General features: G+C 34.7%; 1 protein-coding gene across 1 annotated transcript; it reads left to right on the forward strand.

Annotated features, from left to right (window-relative positions):
* Positions 1–4821: 4821 nt before the first annotated feature.
* On the forward strand, positions 4822–8119 carry LOC137713678 (UDP-URONIC ACID TRANSPORTER 1). The gene is made up of 4 exons (XM_068453009.2): positions 4822–5477; positions 6144–6247; positions 6730–6958; positions 7656–8119. Exons 1-4 carry the CDS (start codon positions 5034–5036, stop codon positions 7800–7802), a joined length of 924 nt encoding a protein of 307 aa, XP_068309110.1. The 5' UTR covers positions 4822–5033; the 3' UTR covers positions 7803–8119.
* Positions 8120–19518: the final 11399 nt, after the last annotated feature.

The raw sequence follows: 19518 nt of genomic DNA on the forward strand, positions 1-19518 counted from the left end.
CATGTTTACATCAATCTTCTCACATATAACTAGTGTAGGGTGTGTAGTCAGAAAATCTGTGAGAAAAACGAGTGCATATCTTGTAAGGATTTGAGCAATTTCTCTAAAGGCATGTTACTGCATTCGAAATGTGTTTTAAATGTTTAATTGTGAACTAGTATGTGGTGGCTATGATTAAGAATGTACTTAAGTGTAATGATGGCTAAAATCTGTGGGAATGATGATTTTTAACGTGTCATGTGCATTGGAAATCCCTAAGACGGTTGTTGGAAGGTTTAGGTTGTGTTTTACTTGTTTTGTTTCGTTTGGTTTTGTTTTGTTTTTCTTTCTGTTTTGCTCGAGGACTAGCAAAAGATAAGTGTGGGGGTATTTGATAGGAGCATATTCATGCGACTTAAATGGCTTGTTCTCGTGCATTTACGTTATGTTTCTCTAGTTATTTTAGTCCTTTATGCTTCTTTTGTGTGTTTTCAGGTTCTAAGGGCAAGGTATGCAAAAGGATGCCTTTTGGAGCCTTTTGGAGCAAATTAGAGATTGGAATGGATATCATATGCTTGGAGCCAAGAGGATGGACGAAATTAAAGACTTGAAGTAGGAAAGTTAAATCCTAAAAGACCTCATGTTTAAGCATCATTGAAGACTCCTACGCATTTTAGAACACAAAAACAACATTCCTTGCAACCTTAGGACATTGTCGTGTGTTTCCTTGTGTCTCCCTTCCTTGCCATGCAAGGAAGGGCTTTGTTCCCTATTTTAAACACTTAAAGCATTCATTTATCATATCATTCACTTATTATAAGCATTCACTTATCATATCATTCACTTATCAAACCATTCACTTATCACTTCCATTCACTTATCACTTATCACTTCCATTCACTTATCACTCACCACATATCATTCATTTATCACTTAACATATCATTCATTTATCACTTAACATATCATACACTTATCATAATCATTCACTTATACACTTATCATAATCATTCACTTATTCTTTCATCATTCAACCACCAATTCAACACATGCATTTCAAACCTTTCAACACCCTTTAATCATCTCCCTTTAAGTTATGATTTTATTTCCTAACCCTACATGCATTATTTATTAGCATCTTCACATGCATTCACACACACTTCACACAAACAAACAACTCAAAACCGTGAGCTCCCATTCCCTTATGCCATTTTCAGATTTCCACCCACTAACCTAGTCATCAACACATGCATTCCCTTCACATTCACCCACATGCACTCCCACTCTTTAATCATATGCACTCCCATCATAATTCCACCACCAATTCAGCCACAAAACATTATCATTTCACCACATTCAACCACTCCACATCCTTCACCAAGAAACCATTCAACACACACATGCATCCTGAAATTCTTTGTCATGCAATCACATGCATTTCCCTTGACATTTTCAGCCATCACACTTCATCATTACACCACCATTCACTCTTTAACCCACACACACTTCACACAAACAACATTCACATGCATTCACATGCATTTCCAACACAAAACACACTCAAAACCGTGGCCACCTTTGCATTTCAGGATTCCCATTTGCATTTTCAGATTTCCAGCTTTCCCTTTTATTTTCCAGCTTTCATTCTTCATCATTGCAGCCATTCCACATGCAATTCTCCATCATTCCTCCACACAAACACCTTAAACAAATAGCCATATACATCTCCACTCCTCCTATAAATACCCTTGCATTCCCATCATTCAAAACATCTCATTTCATACACAACACACCACAAACACTTCCATTCCTTCTCTTTGCCGTGAGTCCCCTTAGAATCCAAAACCATCTTTCCATTTCCACCACTTCCCAACCCTCCAAACCACTCCTCTACCATTTCCATAATCCCCCAAACCTCACCTTAGACCTTGTGCTACAACAACGAGGAAGATAAGAGGGCCTAAACGTTCATACAATTCAAGTTTGAGTTGTTGGAATGTTTAGGTGTTTCTTTGATTTCAAAGTTTAAATTCAATTCTCTTTGTTTTGTACGTATGAGGAATGGAAGAGAAGAGTGCCTAAACGTTCATACAATTCAAGTTTGAGTTGTTGGAATGTTTAGGTGTTTCTTTAATTTCAAAGTTATGAGGAAATAAACCCCCCTTTAGCTAGGGGGTGATTTGAAACTATGTTTATATTTGCAATATGAATTGATTAACTTTCGTTGGAATTTCATAAGTTGTGGATTCAATTCGTTTAACTGTTTGATTGATAACTTATTTATGTATGTTCATTGAGATTGCAAGCTTAATTTTCATGCATGAATATGACGCTAGAATATAAGTGAGTTTCACCTAAACGTTACGAACTTATATTCACAAGTAGTGGAGGTTGCTCATAAACAATCGCGTTAAACGAATTCTTGGCATAAGTTTCATGCGTATTCCATAGTAACGAATGCCTCGTCGATGTTTATGATTTCCGTTGAACTTAATGATCTTTGTTGAATGTCTCTATCATGCGTATTCCATAGTTAGGGACTTTGATTAAGAATAATTTGGTTGTAATGCGTATTCCATTCAATCCAACGAATCTAGGGAAATCTGAAAGTTAATTTAAGCGAACCTAATTAACTTGGAGCATTGAGTTTCATAATTTATCGAAAGACCAACTGAGAATCAATCTTGTATGCAAGTGTAACATGTATGGAGATGAACCCCTTAGCTAGCATTCATCCATAAACTTCATATTTACATTCTGTCTAGTTTATTAACTTGTTTCGTTATTTCAATTTTCGTAAAAACCTCAATCCCCCTTTTGCTTTAATGTTCATTTTAGTTAGAATTCAATTTAGTTTGTGTTTTTAAAGCATTTTGAGTTTTTGGTTTGTCTTAGTATTTTAAATTTTAATTTTGCATTCTTTGAGTCTAGTTTAGTGTTTTAAACTTTATTTTACGTTTTTGAGTCAGTTTCCAAGAGATTTGCAATCCCTCCTAATCCCCGGTCCAGAACGATCCCTACTTGCACTTATACTACAAATCGTCAAAAAGAGGGTTTAATTTGTGTGTTTAATTATTTTCGCATCAATCCCCACTCTCCCACTTCTGAAATCCATCACCCATACCCCTCCCCCTCGCTCTTTTTCCATCGCCATCTATCTCTCTCTCTCTCTCTCCCTCTCCCTCTCTCTGTCAGAGCTTCCATCCCCCCGAAACCCTCATTGAAGGACAACAAATGAAAACCTACACGGCAACCCCCAAATTCGCTCAAAACCGAGAAGACAAAATTGCCCTTCCAACCCAACCCAAATCTGATGGGTTTCTTGCAAATAAGGTGAAATCAAGGGCTAATCCGTCCTAAACCCTTCGGACAAAATTACCCTTCTGAGTTCAGATAAATACCCTTCAAACCCAGCCCAAATCTCATGGTTTTATTGTAAATGAGATGAAATCAAGGGGCAAACAATTGACTGTAGCTGAATGAACAGTCAATTCCTCCTCAATTTTAGAATAGATAATGTCACCATGTGTAGGCCCAAGAGTAAATGACATGACAAATACCCTTTCACGTGTCTACATTCTTGCCACGTTATTTCCATGCGCAACCCAAATGAATTTCATCATTCCCAATATTGAAATTACAAACAATTCATTAAGAGAATTATTATTGGCACTTCAAAAATCTCATTCTATACTCCAAAATTTCTATATTTGAAAAGAAAAATACACTTGTGAGGAGTGTAGAATGAGATTTTTGGAGTGCCAATAATACTTCCCTTCATTAATGGGCAAATAAATGAACCTGTAGTTCAAACTTCAAAAATTATTCTTGAGTGTACGTACTGAAGTAAATGAAGTCACGTAAATGAAGTCACTAATATGACGTGCGACTTTGTAATAAAGATATGACATTTGTATTATTGTTTATTACATTATTAAACTACAATGTCACGCTAACATCGTAATCAAGAAAATTTGCCTCTATAAAGAACAAGACTCCAGGAGATCAAATATATACATGCTAAAAGGCAACAAATGTCCTGAATAATATTATTTGATCGCCCAGGCGTCTGACACTTGTTTACAATGGTCTCCGGATCCCCATATTGGGGATTCCGGAGATCAATGCATCATAACCGTTCATTAAAACTCATGTGGCCACAATTAAATACTTTTTATATTTTTAAAAATAAAGTAATCTCGTTTTGCGTAAAATATATATATAAAAAATTATCACCGCACAATCTTTGATGAGGTTATTATGCATTGATTTCCGGAATTCCTCGTGAAGGGATCCGGAGAGGATCTAAATCCTTAAATCAAGGAGTAAGATTCTCTCTCTTTTTTTCCCCTCCTCTCATACTTTCGATTTTGTCTTTTTCTTTCTATAAAAAAATTAATATAAAATATTGACATGATTTAATCGTAATCGTTTAAATAGAAGAGGAAAAGGGAGGGAGAAAAAAAAGGAAAGAAAATCATACTTCTTAAATCAACAGATAATTATTTAAATAAAATGATTTCTTTTGTGGATCAGAAATTGTCAGCCCAACCTTGTGGTTGTTTCAACTAAGTGGTTATATTTTTGCTCACTAGTCTCAAGTGGTGGTAATGCCTACCACCTTACTTATTATCATTGAATACGCTTAATTTGAAAATTTATGTCTATTCACTATAAAAATCTTGAAATTTAAATATTTCAACTATATTTAATAAAATGATAAGCTTCACTAAGGTGGAGATCAAAATTGTTCTCAAACAAAATACCAAAAAACAAACAAAAAAGAAAAACAAAACACTGGGTGTGGATTTTGTTTCTTGCCACGATTGCATGTTCCTTCCAGCTACGCGTCGACACAATAATTGTTCCCTACACAAACCCACGTACACAAATTATAAAGAAATAAAAAAATAAAAAAATAAACAAAAACCCAAGGAGCAAGAGTTGCAGAAATAATAATAATTTTCCATTGAAGCTCAGACGAGAGCTTCTCCAAACAAATCCAAGCACCTGTTCCACCAAAAATCAGTCCTCCTCCTCCAACCCATTTGAACAATGTCGTCAAAGAAGCAAGCCATTTTCATATCATCCCTCATAATCCTCTGGTACTCATCCAACATCGGGGTCCTCCTACTCAACAAGTTCTTACTCTCCAACTATGGCTTCCGTTTCCCAATCTTCCTCACAATGTGCCACATGGCCGCCTGCGCAATTCTCAGCTACTTCTCCATCGTCTTCCTCAAGATTGTGCCTCTCCAGACCATCAAATCTAAGTCCCAGTTCGTCAAGATTGCCACTTTGAGCGTTGTCTTTTGTGGGTCGGTTGTGGGGGGCAACATTTCTCTCAGGTACCTTGCTGTGTCTTTCAATCAGGCTGTGGGTGCGACGACGCCGTTTTTCACCGCCCTGTTTGCGTATCTGGCGACCTTGAAGAGGGAGGCCTGGGTTACCTATGCTGCTCTTGTGCCTGTTGTTGCTGGGGTGGTGATTGCTAGTGGGGTAATGCTTGTTTTTGTTCATTGGATCATGGATTTTAATCGCAATTTAATTGTTTAAAATTGTTTTTTATCTGCTTCTGAGGAGTTTAGTTTTTCGGATAATTTTGATTTGGTATCTGTACAATGCTGTTAATTTCCGGGTTTATATTGCTGTGAATTTGCTGAATTTGGTATGAGATTTATTGATTTACCTGGTTTCAATAGTTTTCGGTCGAAAATATATTTAAGATATGGTACTCACTGATCCAGATCTTTAATCAGCTACAAGGGTTAACCAGTGATGGCTTATACTTGAAATCAGAAATGCATTTGGCTCGAGATTTGATATAGACGATTACAATTACCGGAGAAGCATCGTTCTGTTAAAACAGTGTAACTTGTAATTGGTAATGGATAATGCTACCTCTTTCATGGCTGAAGTAAACAGTTTGAGAAACAACAAATCAATACCACGTATGGATATATAATGTAGTTCTGTGCGAAGCTAGTGTTTGAGTTCGTGTTGGCATATGATATATGTTTCTGAAGAATTTTAAGAATGCAACAGCCTGTTTTTCTAGTTTACTGCTATGGCCTACATTGTATTCTGTGTTTTCATTTTTATCATAAGCAATTTGCTTTCATTCCAATCTTAGTGGAATGACGGAAATTTCTCGGTTGGTGGCAGGGCGAGCCAAGTTTTCACTTCTTTGGATTTGTTATGTGCATTAGTGCAACTGCTGCAAGGGCCTTTAAGTCTGTTCTTCAGGGCATTCTACTTTCTTCCGAAGGGTAAAACTTTAAAGCTTTTCACTGTATAGTCTGTCATCTGAACCCTTTTAAAATTAGGACTGGGGACTAACCACTTCAAGCATGATTTTTTCTTCTTAGGTAGAGAAAGCAGTGGGTGTTTGAATATCAACCGTTAAGTGTTGTATTCCTAATTGCTTATTTAGTTTCGTTACTTACTAGTTACTAGAGCCTACACACACGTGTTACATACATTCTCTTTAAGTTTGAAGGCAGCTCTTCTAGTTCTTATTTCTTAACTTTTTCTTTGATATGCATTTAGATATGCTCCCCTTGCTTTATTTGATTGGCAAACAATGGACATTCTGCAGTCAAGCCTATAATTTTTGAAATAGTTGTGATATATGTTCAATTTGTATGTCTCTCCATCTCAATGCCATCTTTATCTCAAGCCAAATTAAATTACTCTGTTCTGGCTCTGGCGTTTTCTTACTACTTCTGTTTCTCTGTCTGCTGCTTAACAGGGAGAAGTTGAACTCAATGAATTTGCTGCTGTACATGTCTCCGATTGCTATTCTAGTGTTGTTGCCTGCTGCACTTATAATGGAACCCAATGTCGTAGATGTCACTCTGTCACTTGGACGGGAGCATAAATTCATGTGGTTACTTCTTTTGGTTAATTCAGTAATGGCATATTCTGCTAATTTGTCAAATTTTTTGGTTACCAAACATACAAGTGCGTTAACGCTTCAGGTTTGGACTTCTTTCACCTTGATTTTCCTAATTCATATTGCCTTAGCTAATTCTTTCTCGAATTACTGTGTTGATTGTTCTCATTTAGTGGATAAAAACCCAAAACACACACACCCCATTGATCAGGTTGGTTTTTCATTTCTTTTGAATGTGTGGTCCAGATTGACAATCTTGCAGCATAAGAACATTGCTTGATATATGAATTGTGACCAGATTACTCGTTTTAGAAAAGAATGCAAACATTCACCCTAGAAGCTACTCCACAATCCAGAACGGTCTATATCATAGGTCCTTCAAGGGACATCTTCACAAAAATCCGCTAATTTAGAAATTATATATTTCATCTTATAGGAAAACACTGTCTACCCCAAACCCCAGTAATCAGAACCCCAAATCCAACTCGTAGTGTGATTGTACACCGCTAAAGTATCAACTCTATTGGGAATAGTATCAAAACATTGATTAAACTGCTGTCGGTCGAAGCTAGTTATGACTCTTAAGCCTAAAGTATAAAGGGCCAGTCGAATGGCAATTGTGTCTGCACATAATCATTGAACTATTCAAGCCTTAAATGCAGTCCAAACACACTCCAAATGCTGTTGAATCAATTTTTTGTAGGTGAACATGTTTATTTACTTTTAGCTCTTGGTCTTGGACTTTCATATAATTTCTTTGATGGAAATTATGTTACAACCAGGTATTAGGCAATGCAAAAGGCGCTGTGGCTGTTGTTATCTCAATTCTTTTGTTCAAGAACCCTGTGACTGTTGTCGGCATTGCCGGTTACATGGTAACTGTTATGGGGGTCGTCGCTTATGGAGAAGCAAAACGGAGGTTCCGATAAGTGATCCTTGGCATTTACCAAATTCTTTGTCTTTGAAGGCTCAAGTAGTTAGTGAGATTATGTGCGCATAGATTCTTAGTGAATATTGTTATTGTTTTAGGGGGGAGAGAGAGAGGGAGAGAGAAAGAGAATTCATTGTGGTGTTGTATTAGAGAAAGAAAGAGAATCCATTGTGGTGGTGTATTATTATGTATACAAGCAACTTCTTTGTACCAGAATCTATCCTAATTATTCATAGAACCAATGTATTTCCGGTCTATCCGGTTCGTTCGAAGTAAAACTCTTCGAACCGCGGTGGCTATTACCGGTTTAGTCCAGATATTGTCGATTGAAAGTGAAGTTTATTTGAGGTTTGATGAAATCAGGTTAACCGTACTGTGGAAAGTGCTTTGCAAGATTTGCATTTTTATACAAACTTCTCCGTGACAGCCAATGTGAAATTTGATAAATGAGAAATGTCTACCTTCCCCCTTTACTTATTTTTTTACCTTACGTTTTTGTTATAATTAGATGATTAAACGATTTTTATTTTCACGTTTATATTTTGCTTGAAGGATCATGGACGAGAGCTTTAAAAGGTTGATACAAATTATGGTACGACGTTGCTAATTCACGTGTTTATTTTAGTGTTACTAATTCATGCGTTATAATATCAGTTGGCGCCGAATTTATGCTTTTAGGTGTAGGGGTGTGATATCTATACACCCCATTTTACTTTTCACACACTTTTTTAATGTTCGGCCGTCAGATCGGATGAATTGAAGAAAATTAATGAACATAAATTATCAAGGGGTGTGTGAATAGCACACCCCTTGATGTAATATTAATAAGGGGCTTTTAGATATCATGATGTAAATAAGAATATGTTTAGAATATAACCTGAAAGATTTTCCATATCTAGAAAAATTCTTTATTTTCATATACTATGACATGTCATTTGTAACAATAACTCATATTTTATCACTATTTATAAGAAACGTCATCTTTATTTTCTACAATGTAACCTCTATCATCAAAATTTAAAAAACGTAAAGATAAATTTATTATCACCCATAATTCAAAACATGCGAACGTAAAAGTGGGAATTCAATTATGTGGTTGTACCTTAATCAACTTTCCCTTTTTTCTTTTTCAAATTTTCGCAGTTTCTGGAAAATTCTCTTTTTTTTTCTTTTCAGTTGATTAATTCCTAAAAATAATTTTCATATTTTCGTTCCTTGAGTAATCCTCTTATTAAATAATAGGGTGTGCTTTTTATACATTTATTTTTACTTCTCACTCGTCATTTGTTAATTTTATCTTTTGATCTTCTTTAATTCAGTTGATCCGACGACCACAATTTAAGAAGGTGTGTCTAAAATAAAAAAGATGTGTAAATAGCACACTTCTAAATAATAATAATCATTCTTGAGATCTCTAGGCACCTTTCACTTTCTGCATCATAATATATGCTGGTGAACCACTTTTGACTTTTAGGTACGGTCGGTTAGGCTCGGTTGATTCAATACGTTTGGTTATATGTTGTAAATAACAATTTGGTATCCTGTATTAGTTTATGTCCGCCAATTTTAATACGGTAAATTAGGCTTCAATTAAGTATGTTAGTTTTGTACGTTCAATTAGGCTCTAATTTCAATTAAGTATGTATTCAATTAGGTATGTTAGTTTCGTACGATCAATTAGACTGTGATTTCTATTAGATATGTTATATAGTTTAGGTCGATAAATTCGGTATGAGTTGGTAATATACTTTTGTAGGAACAATTCAATAGGTTTAGATGACCAAAACGAAACACCATTTCATTGAAAACTAAATCTTTATTCAAAACTCTTTTATATAACCAAAGGAAAACATAGTTATAGGAGTAACAAAACTAAGCACTCTTTTAGAAAGCAGGAGTAAACTTGCTTTTGCTTTTTGCTATTTTGACCCATAATTTTGAAAAGAAAAAAAAAAAGCTTTTTATTTTATTTATTGAACACAATTTATGGTCTAACTTTTTAAAAAGCTACTTTTAAAAAAATTTAAGCAATCTCAAATCAGTCATAAGATTACAAAAAATAAAAAGAAAAGAAAAATTGCTAGCATCAAGATGAATTAAAAAGATAAACTCTCAAATTTGGATTTCACACGTGACGGAATTATGCCGACCAAGTCGATGACACCTTCCAAATGTTATCAGCCTTGATTGTTGGCCAAGTGATTTCATCCTCTTAGGCTTTGGCCTCCTAGATTGTTTTTTGGCCAATAGCGATTCCACAAGAATCTCTTCAACTCCAATTTCTTTAGCTCCATCAATATCAGGCCTGCCAATATTTGGAATTGGCCAAAACGATATTAAGGTGTTCGTCCATCCCTAATAAAGAATTAACATTTTTACAATTTGCATAACTTACCTCAGAATGGATGGATTGGTTTACTGAAGACCCGAAGGACAAAAAGATTGTATGAACTAATCACCAGTTAATGAAAAAACTTCATTAATACCGGAATGGAGAAACTTGTATTGTAACCGATAAATTTGAGAAGTGAATAGTAAATAATGCCGAAACATTAAAATAATTGTACCTAAGGGTATATAGGCAAACAAAACATATAATAAATTCATAAAAATAAATAAATAAATAAATTTGACTTGGAATATATAAGTTGACGTGGATACGAGTCAAATGACTATTTTTAGTTTTTCATCTTACATACAATATTATTAAAAAAGTGATTTTTTAGGGATTAAAATAGAGTTTGTATACACGTGTTATAATATAAAGTCAAATGATAATACTGCGTGACTATGTTACAGTTGCACAAATGAATTTTTTTGTTTTTTTTTTTTAAATTTTTTTTTTAAAAAGGGACAACTGGTGGCAAGTCATAGTTATTCATCCCTTCCATGCTCGGAGAGGCTATGGGAATTTCACCCTGCTCGTGACCACAATTAAGCAGACTCACCAGCTAGGAACATCAAACCTGATACCTCCTACATTTTCAGTCTGGACCCTTACCACCAGGCCACTTGTTGTGGTTGCACAGATGAATGTTGGGAATATTAGTTTGTGCTTAAAACTTGGATGATGGTATCACTTAGTACTGCAGTCTAATGATATTCTTTTTCACTTGTAGGTTAGAGTTTTCGGCTTGATTCTCGCCAAAAACAAATTTGAATCACATTATTGCTAACACATTATGAAGCTAAGCTCACCCCCTCTCCTTAATGTAGATAATATCGTTTGCTTTGAAGAAAAAAAATTTGAATGATGGTATTAATGTATTCCCTTGTTGAGAGGGACCCCTTTTAAAAAGAGTGGCAGGATCACATTGTTGGGCCCACTCCGAAATGTCGTAGTGTGGAGGATCACGTTGTTGGGGCCACTCCAAAATGTCGTAGTGTGGGGGTCCATGCCTAGGACTGCCTACTTAAGATCATTGACAAACAATAAAGGTTTACATCTCTATTTAAGATCATTAAGATCATTTGGTTATCATTAAGAGCATCTTCAACGCAAAATGCTTTGACATGGACATTTTATAGTTTTGGTTGGCCGGAAGCCATTCAAATGAAAAGATGTAAAATATTCATTCTCCTGGAAATGTAAATAAAAATGTAAAATATACTCTTTTTTTTTTTTTTTTTTCGTTTTTTTAACAGGAGTATGATTCTCTCATCTCTAACTTAGGCAATCTAAATTCCTCTCCTCCTTCCTCTTCTCCTATTTGGATGATCATAATTAAACCATGTTAATATCTTGTGTTGACTTCTTTACACACAAAGAGAGTCAAAGAGGAAAGTAAGAGAGAAGGGGAGAGAATGTGAGGGGAAATAATCCTACTACTTTTTAAGGGTGGAGATGCACTAGAGCAGTTACTGTTCACTAAATCAGTAATTGTCTTTGCTTAATAGCCCGGGCAATAATTACCTTAGTGGGGTTGGAGTTGCTCTTAGAAGGTGTGCTCCTTAAGTTATACAGAGAAAAATAAAGAGATATCAAATTTACATTTCCTCCATTAGAGTAGAATCCATATTCACTTCTCTCAGAAACGCAAAATGAGATGTAAATATAGTTTTTTACATTTCACATTCACACAGTAAAAAAATACGACCTGAAAATGTTGTCTAAGTGTCTTTATCCTTCTCTTACTTATAAATGAAGAAGAATATTGTTAAATAAGTTATTTAAAATTCAAGTCATGTTAAATAAATGTCACCATAGGAGCTTATGTGTCCAATTTCATTTAGGGGTATCCTTCCCAACTTGATTAAAAGCCCAAACTACTAATTAGACTAGGGAAAATTTTAGAAATGTCATATGAACTTATATATTTTTCTTCAATTTGTCATATGAACTACAATTCACGTGATTTGTCATATCAGTTTTTTTAAATCATTAATTTGTCATCTCACTCTAACGTCATTAAGTTTTCCATCCAAAATAAATCATATGACATTGCTTTGCGCATGACTTATTTTCAAGGTTATTTTGGACATTTTAATTCCTATCCGCTTCAAGATTATTTTGGAAGGTGAAATTTAATTTGGACCCAAAATTTTCTTTCTAAACCAAACTTGGAACATATTTACTTTGAAATCTTTGTTTTACTTCCATAGAAATTGGGTTTAGAAAGAAAAAGAAGAAAACGAAAAAGAAACTCAGTCAAAGTCACGTCCCACATCCACCCCCACCTCTCCAAACCCAAAGACGTCCAATGTTCTTCACCCCCTTACCAGCAACCCAGCCACGCCACTTGCACCTCCCCACCACTCACAAACCCAAATCTCATCCACTATAAGATAGAGACAATACTTCACCACCATAATGATAAATCAATTAAGAGATAATCTAATTAAGCCAATTTGTTTGATCTGAACCATTAAAACTAGTTCAATGAGTATGTGTGCAGAATCCTAATTCTTCATTCTTCCCTTTCACAAAATTCAACTATTTTGTGATAAACCAATTTGAGGTTGAAACTCAATGAGTTTAAATCATTCAATTGGAATGACAAAAGGTTTAGGCGGTCGAGGGTGTTTTCGTGGAGGGGTGGGGATGAGGTAAGTAGAGATACTTTCACTAATGGAATTTTTTCGGCCTTTTCTTACTATACTCATTTAGTGTATGGGCTAAAACAGGGATTTCAAAATAAACAATTATAATTTGGGTTTAGAAAGAGAAATGTTGGGTTCAAATAATTTTTTTTTTTTTTGGAAAGTTCAAAGTTATTTTAGACATCTCAACTCCCTCTTTTTAGGGACATGAATGACACCGTTGAATTCTCAAATCTTGAGATTGGTTAAAATTCATGTTTGTGAGCCTAATGCCATTTTTAGTAGTTGACAATAAGTTTTTTGAAAAGAACTACAAATGTTCTTTTTACCAGCCAGAAGTTTGGTTTTGTACTAGCCAAAATGTTTAATTCACATGACAAATATAAAAAACGAATAGTTCATATGACATTTCATATGTATAAAGTCCAAAGAGATTCCGTTATACTTTTTGTTTCTTTTTCAAAAAGGATATTCCGTTATTACATCAGCAAAAACATTTTTGAATAATAATTTAGGAAATGATTCTGCACACTCTCGTTTATTTGTATCTCACACTTTTCCCTAAGTTATCCAATTTAAATGCTAGAAATCAACAAAGCGTGAAGGGAAGAAAAATGAGAGTGGGAGAATTAATTCCCTAACCTTTTCAATACACAAACCAATAATTTAAGTTTTGTAGAGAAAATACACACAATTTCAGTTTTTTCTAGTGAAACTTCATAAGCATCTGAAGCAAATTTTGCCAATCAAAAAGTAGACAATCAGCAGCTAACGCAGTGAAATCGAACAGATTCACAAAATTATACCAACACAATCAATTCTCTCAGATGAACACAATTTCAATTTATAATCTTCACTGAAATACAAAATCACAAGGCAAATGATATGCAGATATTACTGATGTATGTTTAAGAACAACATAAATTTCTCTTTCTAACCAACTACACCGAGGTTCAATCATATAACTGAAGATGCAACCTCAAGACGTTGCGTTAGATTCAGCAGTACCAGTCGTCCAACTTAGGAAGTTCCTGTTAGTGTTACTTGAATCAATGAGTTTTGATCTAGAGGGAGCTGGACAGAAAACAAAAGATGAACAAAACTGGAGAAAAAGAATGGTTTCTTGTTTTCTCTCTTGCAGAAACTTTGTAGAGGAATATTTCTTCTCTATTCGAAAAAGAGCACTAACTTGCTTTTCATTAACTGAAGGCCTTAACTTGGGACCACATAAAACACTACATTTCATCTTAGACACACATCTATCTAATTTCATGGATCACTCAACACATGGCACTCATGGCCTTTTTACAAAACTAGACATTTACACTTTGCCTCATTTTGCACAAGTGGATACACCAATTTAAACAAACTTATTCTAAAACTTTTCAGCTCAAATACTTATAATTCAACACTCCCCTTTAAGTTTTGAGCTGATTTCACACCAAGCATATCTCGAAGATAGTTGAACCGATCCTTAGCCAAAGGTTTTGTGAAGATATCTGTTATCTGTTTTTCAGTGGGACAGTACACCAAATCAATGATTCCTTCTTGCAGTGCATCCTTAATAAAGTGATACCTTCTATCAATGTGCTTTGTCTTTTGATGAAACACAGAATTCTTTGTGATAGCAATGGCAGATGTGTTGTCACAGTGAAGAGGAGTAGCTACAGTTTGTAATTCTCCAAAATCTCCCAAAACAAACCTCAGCCATATTGCTTGTGTTGTGGCTTCTGATGCACTTATATATTCAGCCTCTGCAATTGAGAGTGCAACACAGTTTTGCTTGACTGAAGCCCAGGAAAACACACCACTGCCAAATGAGAATGCATATCCTGATGTGCTTTTGCTGTCTTCCAATGAACCACCCCAGTCACTATCACAGAAACCAATTAAGCAAGCTTTTCTTCCTTTCACATACTCTAAGCCATAATCCAGAGTTCCCTTGATGTATCTGAGTACTCTCTTTGCAGTTCCATAGTCTCTATTGGTAGGACAATGCATGTATCTGGCCAATAAACTAGCTGCATACATTATATCCTGCCTTGTAGCAGTGAGATATAGAAGACTTCCCACAATGCTCCTATACAATTCATCACTTGCAGATCCACTTCCATTATCTTTAGATAGCTTCTCAGTAGCTACCAGAGGAGTTGAGACAGTCTTTGCTTCATTTAAACCAAATTTACTCAGTAAAGAGCTTGCATACTTCTTCTGATTAATGAAGATGCTGGACTCTGTTTGTATCACTCCTATCCCAAGGAAGTGGTGAAGGAGACCTAAATCTGTCATCTCATACTTCATTTTCATATCTTCTTTGAACTCTTCTAGCATTGGTTTGCAACTACCAGTGTAGACTATATCATTTATATAGATAGAGACAATCAGAATATCTTCTCCCCTTGCTTTTATATACAGAGTTGGTTCACTCAAGCTTTTCTTGAAACCACACTGTGAGAAATAGCTGTCAATCTCACCATACCAAGCTCTCGGAGCTTGTTTTAAACCATAGAGGGCCTTATGAAGTTTGTACACCTTTTCTTCGTTGCCTTTTACTACAAAACCTTCAGGCTGCTCAACATAGACCTCTTCTTGTAGAACTTCATTCAAGAAAGCCGATTTCACATCTAACTGATACAGTTTCCAGCTCTTTTGTGCAGCCAAAGCTATTAAAGTTCTAATGATATCCAACCTAGCAACCGGTGCATAAGTCTCATTGTAGTCCAAACTAGGCTTTTGTTCATAGCCTTTTGCAACCAGCCTTGCTTTATTCTTCAACACTGAGCCATCAAGATTTAATTTAGTTTTGTAGACCTATTTAACCCCTATAACAGGTTTTTCAGTTGGTCTGTCAACAAACTTCCAGGTGCCATTTTTTTCAATCATAAACAACTCATCCTCCATAGCTTTTAAACAAGACTCATCTTGTTTAGCATCCTCATACTTCACTTGTCCTTTGTTAATTTTATCTTTTGATCTTCTTTAATTCAGTTGATCTGACGATCACAAATTAAGAAGGTGTGTCTAAAATAAAAAAAAATGTGTAAATAGCACACATCTAAATAATAATAATCATTCTTGAAATCTCTAGGCACCTTTCACTTTCTGCATCATAATATATGCTGGTGAACCACTTTTGACTTTTAGGTACGGTCGGTTAGGCTCGGTTGATTCAATACGTTTGGTTATATGTTGTAAATAACAATTAGGTATCCTGTATTAGTTTATGTCCGCCAATTTTAATACGGTAAATTAGGCTTCAATTAAGTATGTTATTTTTGTATGTTCAATTAGGCTCTAATTTCAATTAAGTATGTTAGTTTTGTACGTTCAATTAGGCTCTAATTTCAATTAAGTATGTATTCAATTAGGTATGTTAGTTTCGTACGATCAATTAGACTGTGATTTCTATTAGATACGTTATTTGGTTTAGGTCTATAAATTCGGTATGAGTTGGTAATATACTTTTGTAGGAACAATTCAATAGGTTTAGATGACCAAAACGAAACACCATTTAATTGAAAACTAAATCTTTATTCAAAACTCTTTTATATAACCAAAGGAAAACATAGTTCTAGGAGTAATAAAACTAAGCACTCTTTTAGAAAGCAGGGGTAAACTTGCTTTTGCTTTTTGCTATTTTGACCCATAATTTTGAAAAAAAAAACTTTTTATTTTATTTATTGAACACAATTTATGGTCCAACTTTTTAAAAAGTTGCTTTTAAAAAAATTTAAGCAATCTCAAACCAATCCTAAGATTACAAAAAATAAAAAGAAAAAAAAAATTGCTAGCGTCAAGATGAATTAAAAAGATAAACTCTCAAATTTGGATTTCACACGTGACAGAATTATCCCACCCAAGTCGATGACACCTTCCAAATGTTATCAGCCTTGATTGTTGGCCAAGTGATTTCATCCTCTTAGGCTTTGGCCTCCTAGATTGTTTTTTGGCCAATAGCGATTCCACAAGAGTCTCTTCAACTCCAATTTCTTTAGCTCCATCAATATCAGGCCTGCCAATATTTGGAATTGGCCAAAACGATATTAAGGTGTTCATCCATCCCTAATAACGAATTAACATTTTTACAATTTTGCATAACTTACCTCAGAATGGATGGATTGGTTTACTGAAGACCCGAAGGACAAAAAGATTGTATGAACTAATCGCCAGTTAATGAAAAAACTTCATTAATGCCGGAATGGAGAAACTTGTATTGTAACCGATAAATTTGAGAAGTGAATAGTAAATAATGCCGAAACATTAAAATAATTGTACCTAAGGGCATATAGGCAAACAAAACATATAATAAATTCATAAAAATAAATAAATAAATTTGACTTGGAATATATAAGTTGACGTGGATACGAGTCAAATGACTATTTTTAGTTTTTCATCTTACATACAATATTATTAAAAAAGTGATTTTTTAGGGATTAAAATAGAGTTTGTATACACGTGTTATAATACAAAGTCAACTGATAATACTACGTGACTATGTTACAGTTGCACAAATGAATGTTTTTTGTTTTTTGTTTTTTTTAAATTTTAAAAAGGGACAACTGGTGGCAAGCCACAGTTATCCATCCCTTCCATGCTCGGAGAGGCTATGGGAATTTCACCCTGCTCGTGACCACAATTAAGCAGACTCACTAACTAGGAACATCAAACCCGATACCTCCTACATTTTCAGTCTGGACCCTTACCACCAGGGCACTTGTTGTGCTTGCACAGATAAATGTTGGGAATATTAGTTTGTGCTTAAAACTTGGATGATGATATCACTTAGTACTACAGTCTAATGATATTCTTTTTCACTTGTAGGTGAGAGTTTTCGGCTTGATATCATATTATTGTTAACATATTATGAAGCTAAGCTCACCCCCTCTCCTTAGTGTAGATAAAATCGTTTGCTTTGAAAAAAAAAAAAATTTGAATGATGGTATTAATGTATTCCCTTGTTGAGAGGGATCCCTTTTAAAAAGAGTGGCAGGACCACATTGTTGGGCCCACTCCGAAATGTCGTAGTGTGGAGGATCACGTTGTTGGGGCCACTCCAAAATGTCGTAGTGTGGGGGTCCATGCCTAGGACTGCCTACTTAAGATCATTGACAAACGATAAAGGTTTACATCTCTATTTAAGATCATTAAGATCATTTGGTTATCATTAAGAGCATCTTCAACGCAAAATGCTTTGACATGGACATTTTATAGTTTTGGTTGGCCGGAAGCCATTCAAATGAAAAGATGTAAAATATTCATTCTCCTGGAAATGTAAATAAAAATGTAAAATATACTCTCTTTTTTTCTCGTTTTTTTAACAGGAGTATGATTCTCTCATCTTTAACTTAGGCAATCTAAATTCCCCTCCTCTTTCCTCTTCTTCTATTTGGATGATCATAATTAAACCATGTCAACATCTTGTGTTGACTTCTTTACACACAAAGAGAGTCAAAGAGGAAAGTAAGAGAGAAGGGGAGAGAATGTGAGGGGAAAAAATCCTACTACTTTTTAAGGGTGGAGATGCACTAGAGCATTTACTGTTCACTAAATTAGTAATTGTCTTTGCTTAATAGCCCGGGCAATAATTACCTTAGTGGGGTTGGAGTTGCTCTTAGAAGGTGTGCTCCTTAAGTTATACAGAGAAAAATAATGAGATATCAAATTTACATTTCCTCCATTAGAGTAGAATCCATATTCACTTCTCTCAGAAACTCAAAATGAGATGTAAATATAGTTTTTTACATTTCACATTCACACAGTAAAAAAATACTACCCGAAAATGTTGTCTAAATGTCTTTATCCTTCTCTTACTTATAAGTGAAGAAGAATATTGTTAAATAAGTTATTTAAAATTCAAGTCATGTTAAATAACTGTCACCATAGGAGCTTATGTGTCCAATTTCATTTAGGGGTATCCTTCCCAACTTGATTAAGGCCCAAAATACTAGGGAAAATTTTAGAAATGTCATATGAACTTATATATTTTTCTTCAATTTGTCATATGAACTACAATTCACGTGATTTGTCATATCAGTTTTTTTAAATCATTAATTTGTCATCTCACTCTAACTCCATTAAGTTTTTCATCCAAAATAAATCATATGACATTGCTTTGCACATGACTTATTTTCAAGGTTATTTTGAACATTTTAATTCCTATCCGCTTCAAGATTATTTTGGAAGGTGAAATTTAATTTGGACCCAAAATTTTCTTTCTAAACCAAACTTGGAACATATTTACTTTGAAATCTTTGTTTTACTTCCATAGAAATTGGGTTTAGAAAGAAAAAGAAGAAAACGAAAAAGAAACTCAGTCAAAGTCACGTCCCACATCCACCCCTACCTCTCCAAACCCAAAGACGTCCAATGTTCTTCACCCCCTTACCAACAACCCAGCCACGCCACTTGCACCTCCCCACCACTCACAAACCCAAATCTCATCCACTATAAGATAGAGGCAATACTTCACCACCATAATGATAAATCAATTAAGAGATAATCTAATTAAGCCAATTTGTTTGATCTGAACCATTAAAACTAGTTCAATGAGTATGTGTGCAGAATCCTAATTCTTCATTCTTCCCTTTCACAAAATTCAACTATTTTTTGATAAACCAATTTGAGGTTGAAACTCAATGAGTTTAAATCATTCAATTGGAATGACAAAAGGTTTA

Source organism: Pyrus communis, chromosome 14 (genome assembly GCF_041283825.1).
Source record: "Pyrus communis isolate YQ-2024b chromosome 14, ASM4128382v1, whole genome shotgun sequence".
Classification (NCBI taxonomy): Eukaryota; Viridiplantae; Streptophyta; class Magnoliopsida; order Rosales; family Rosaceae; genus Pyrus; species Pyrus communis.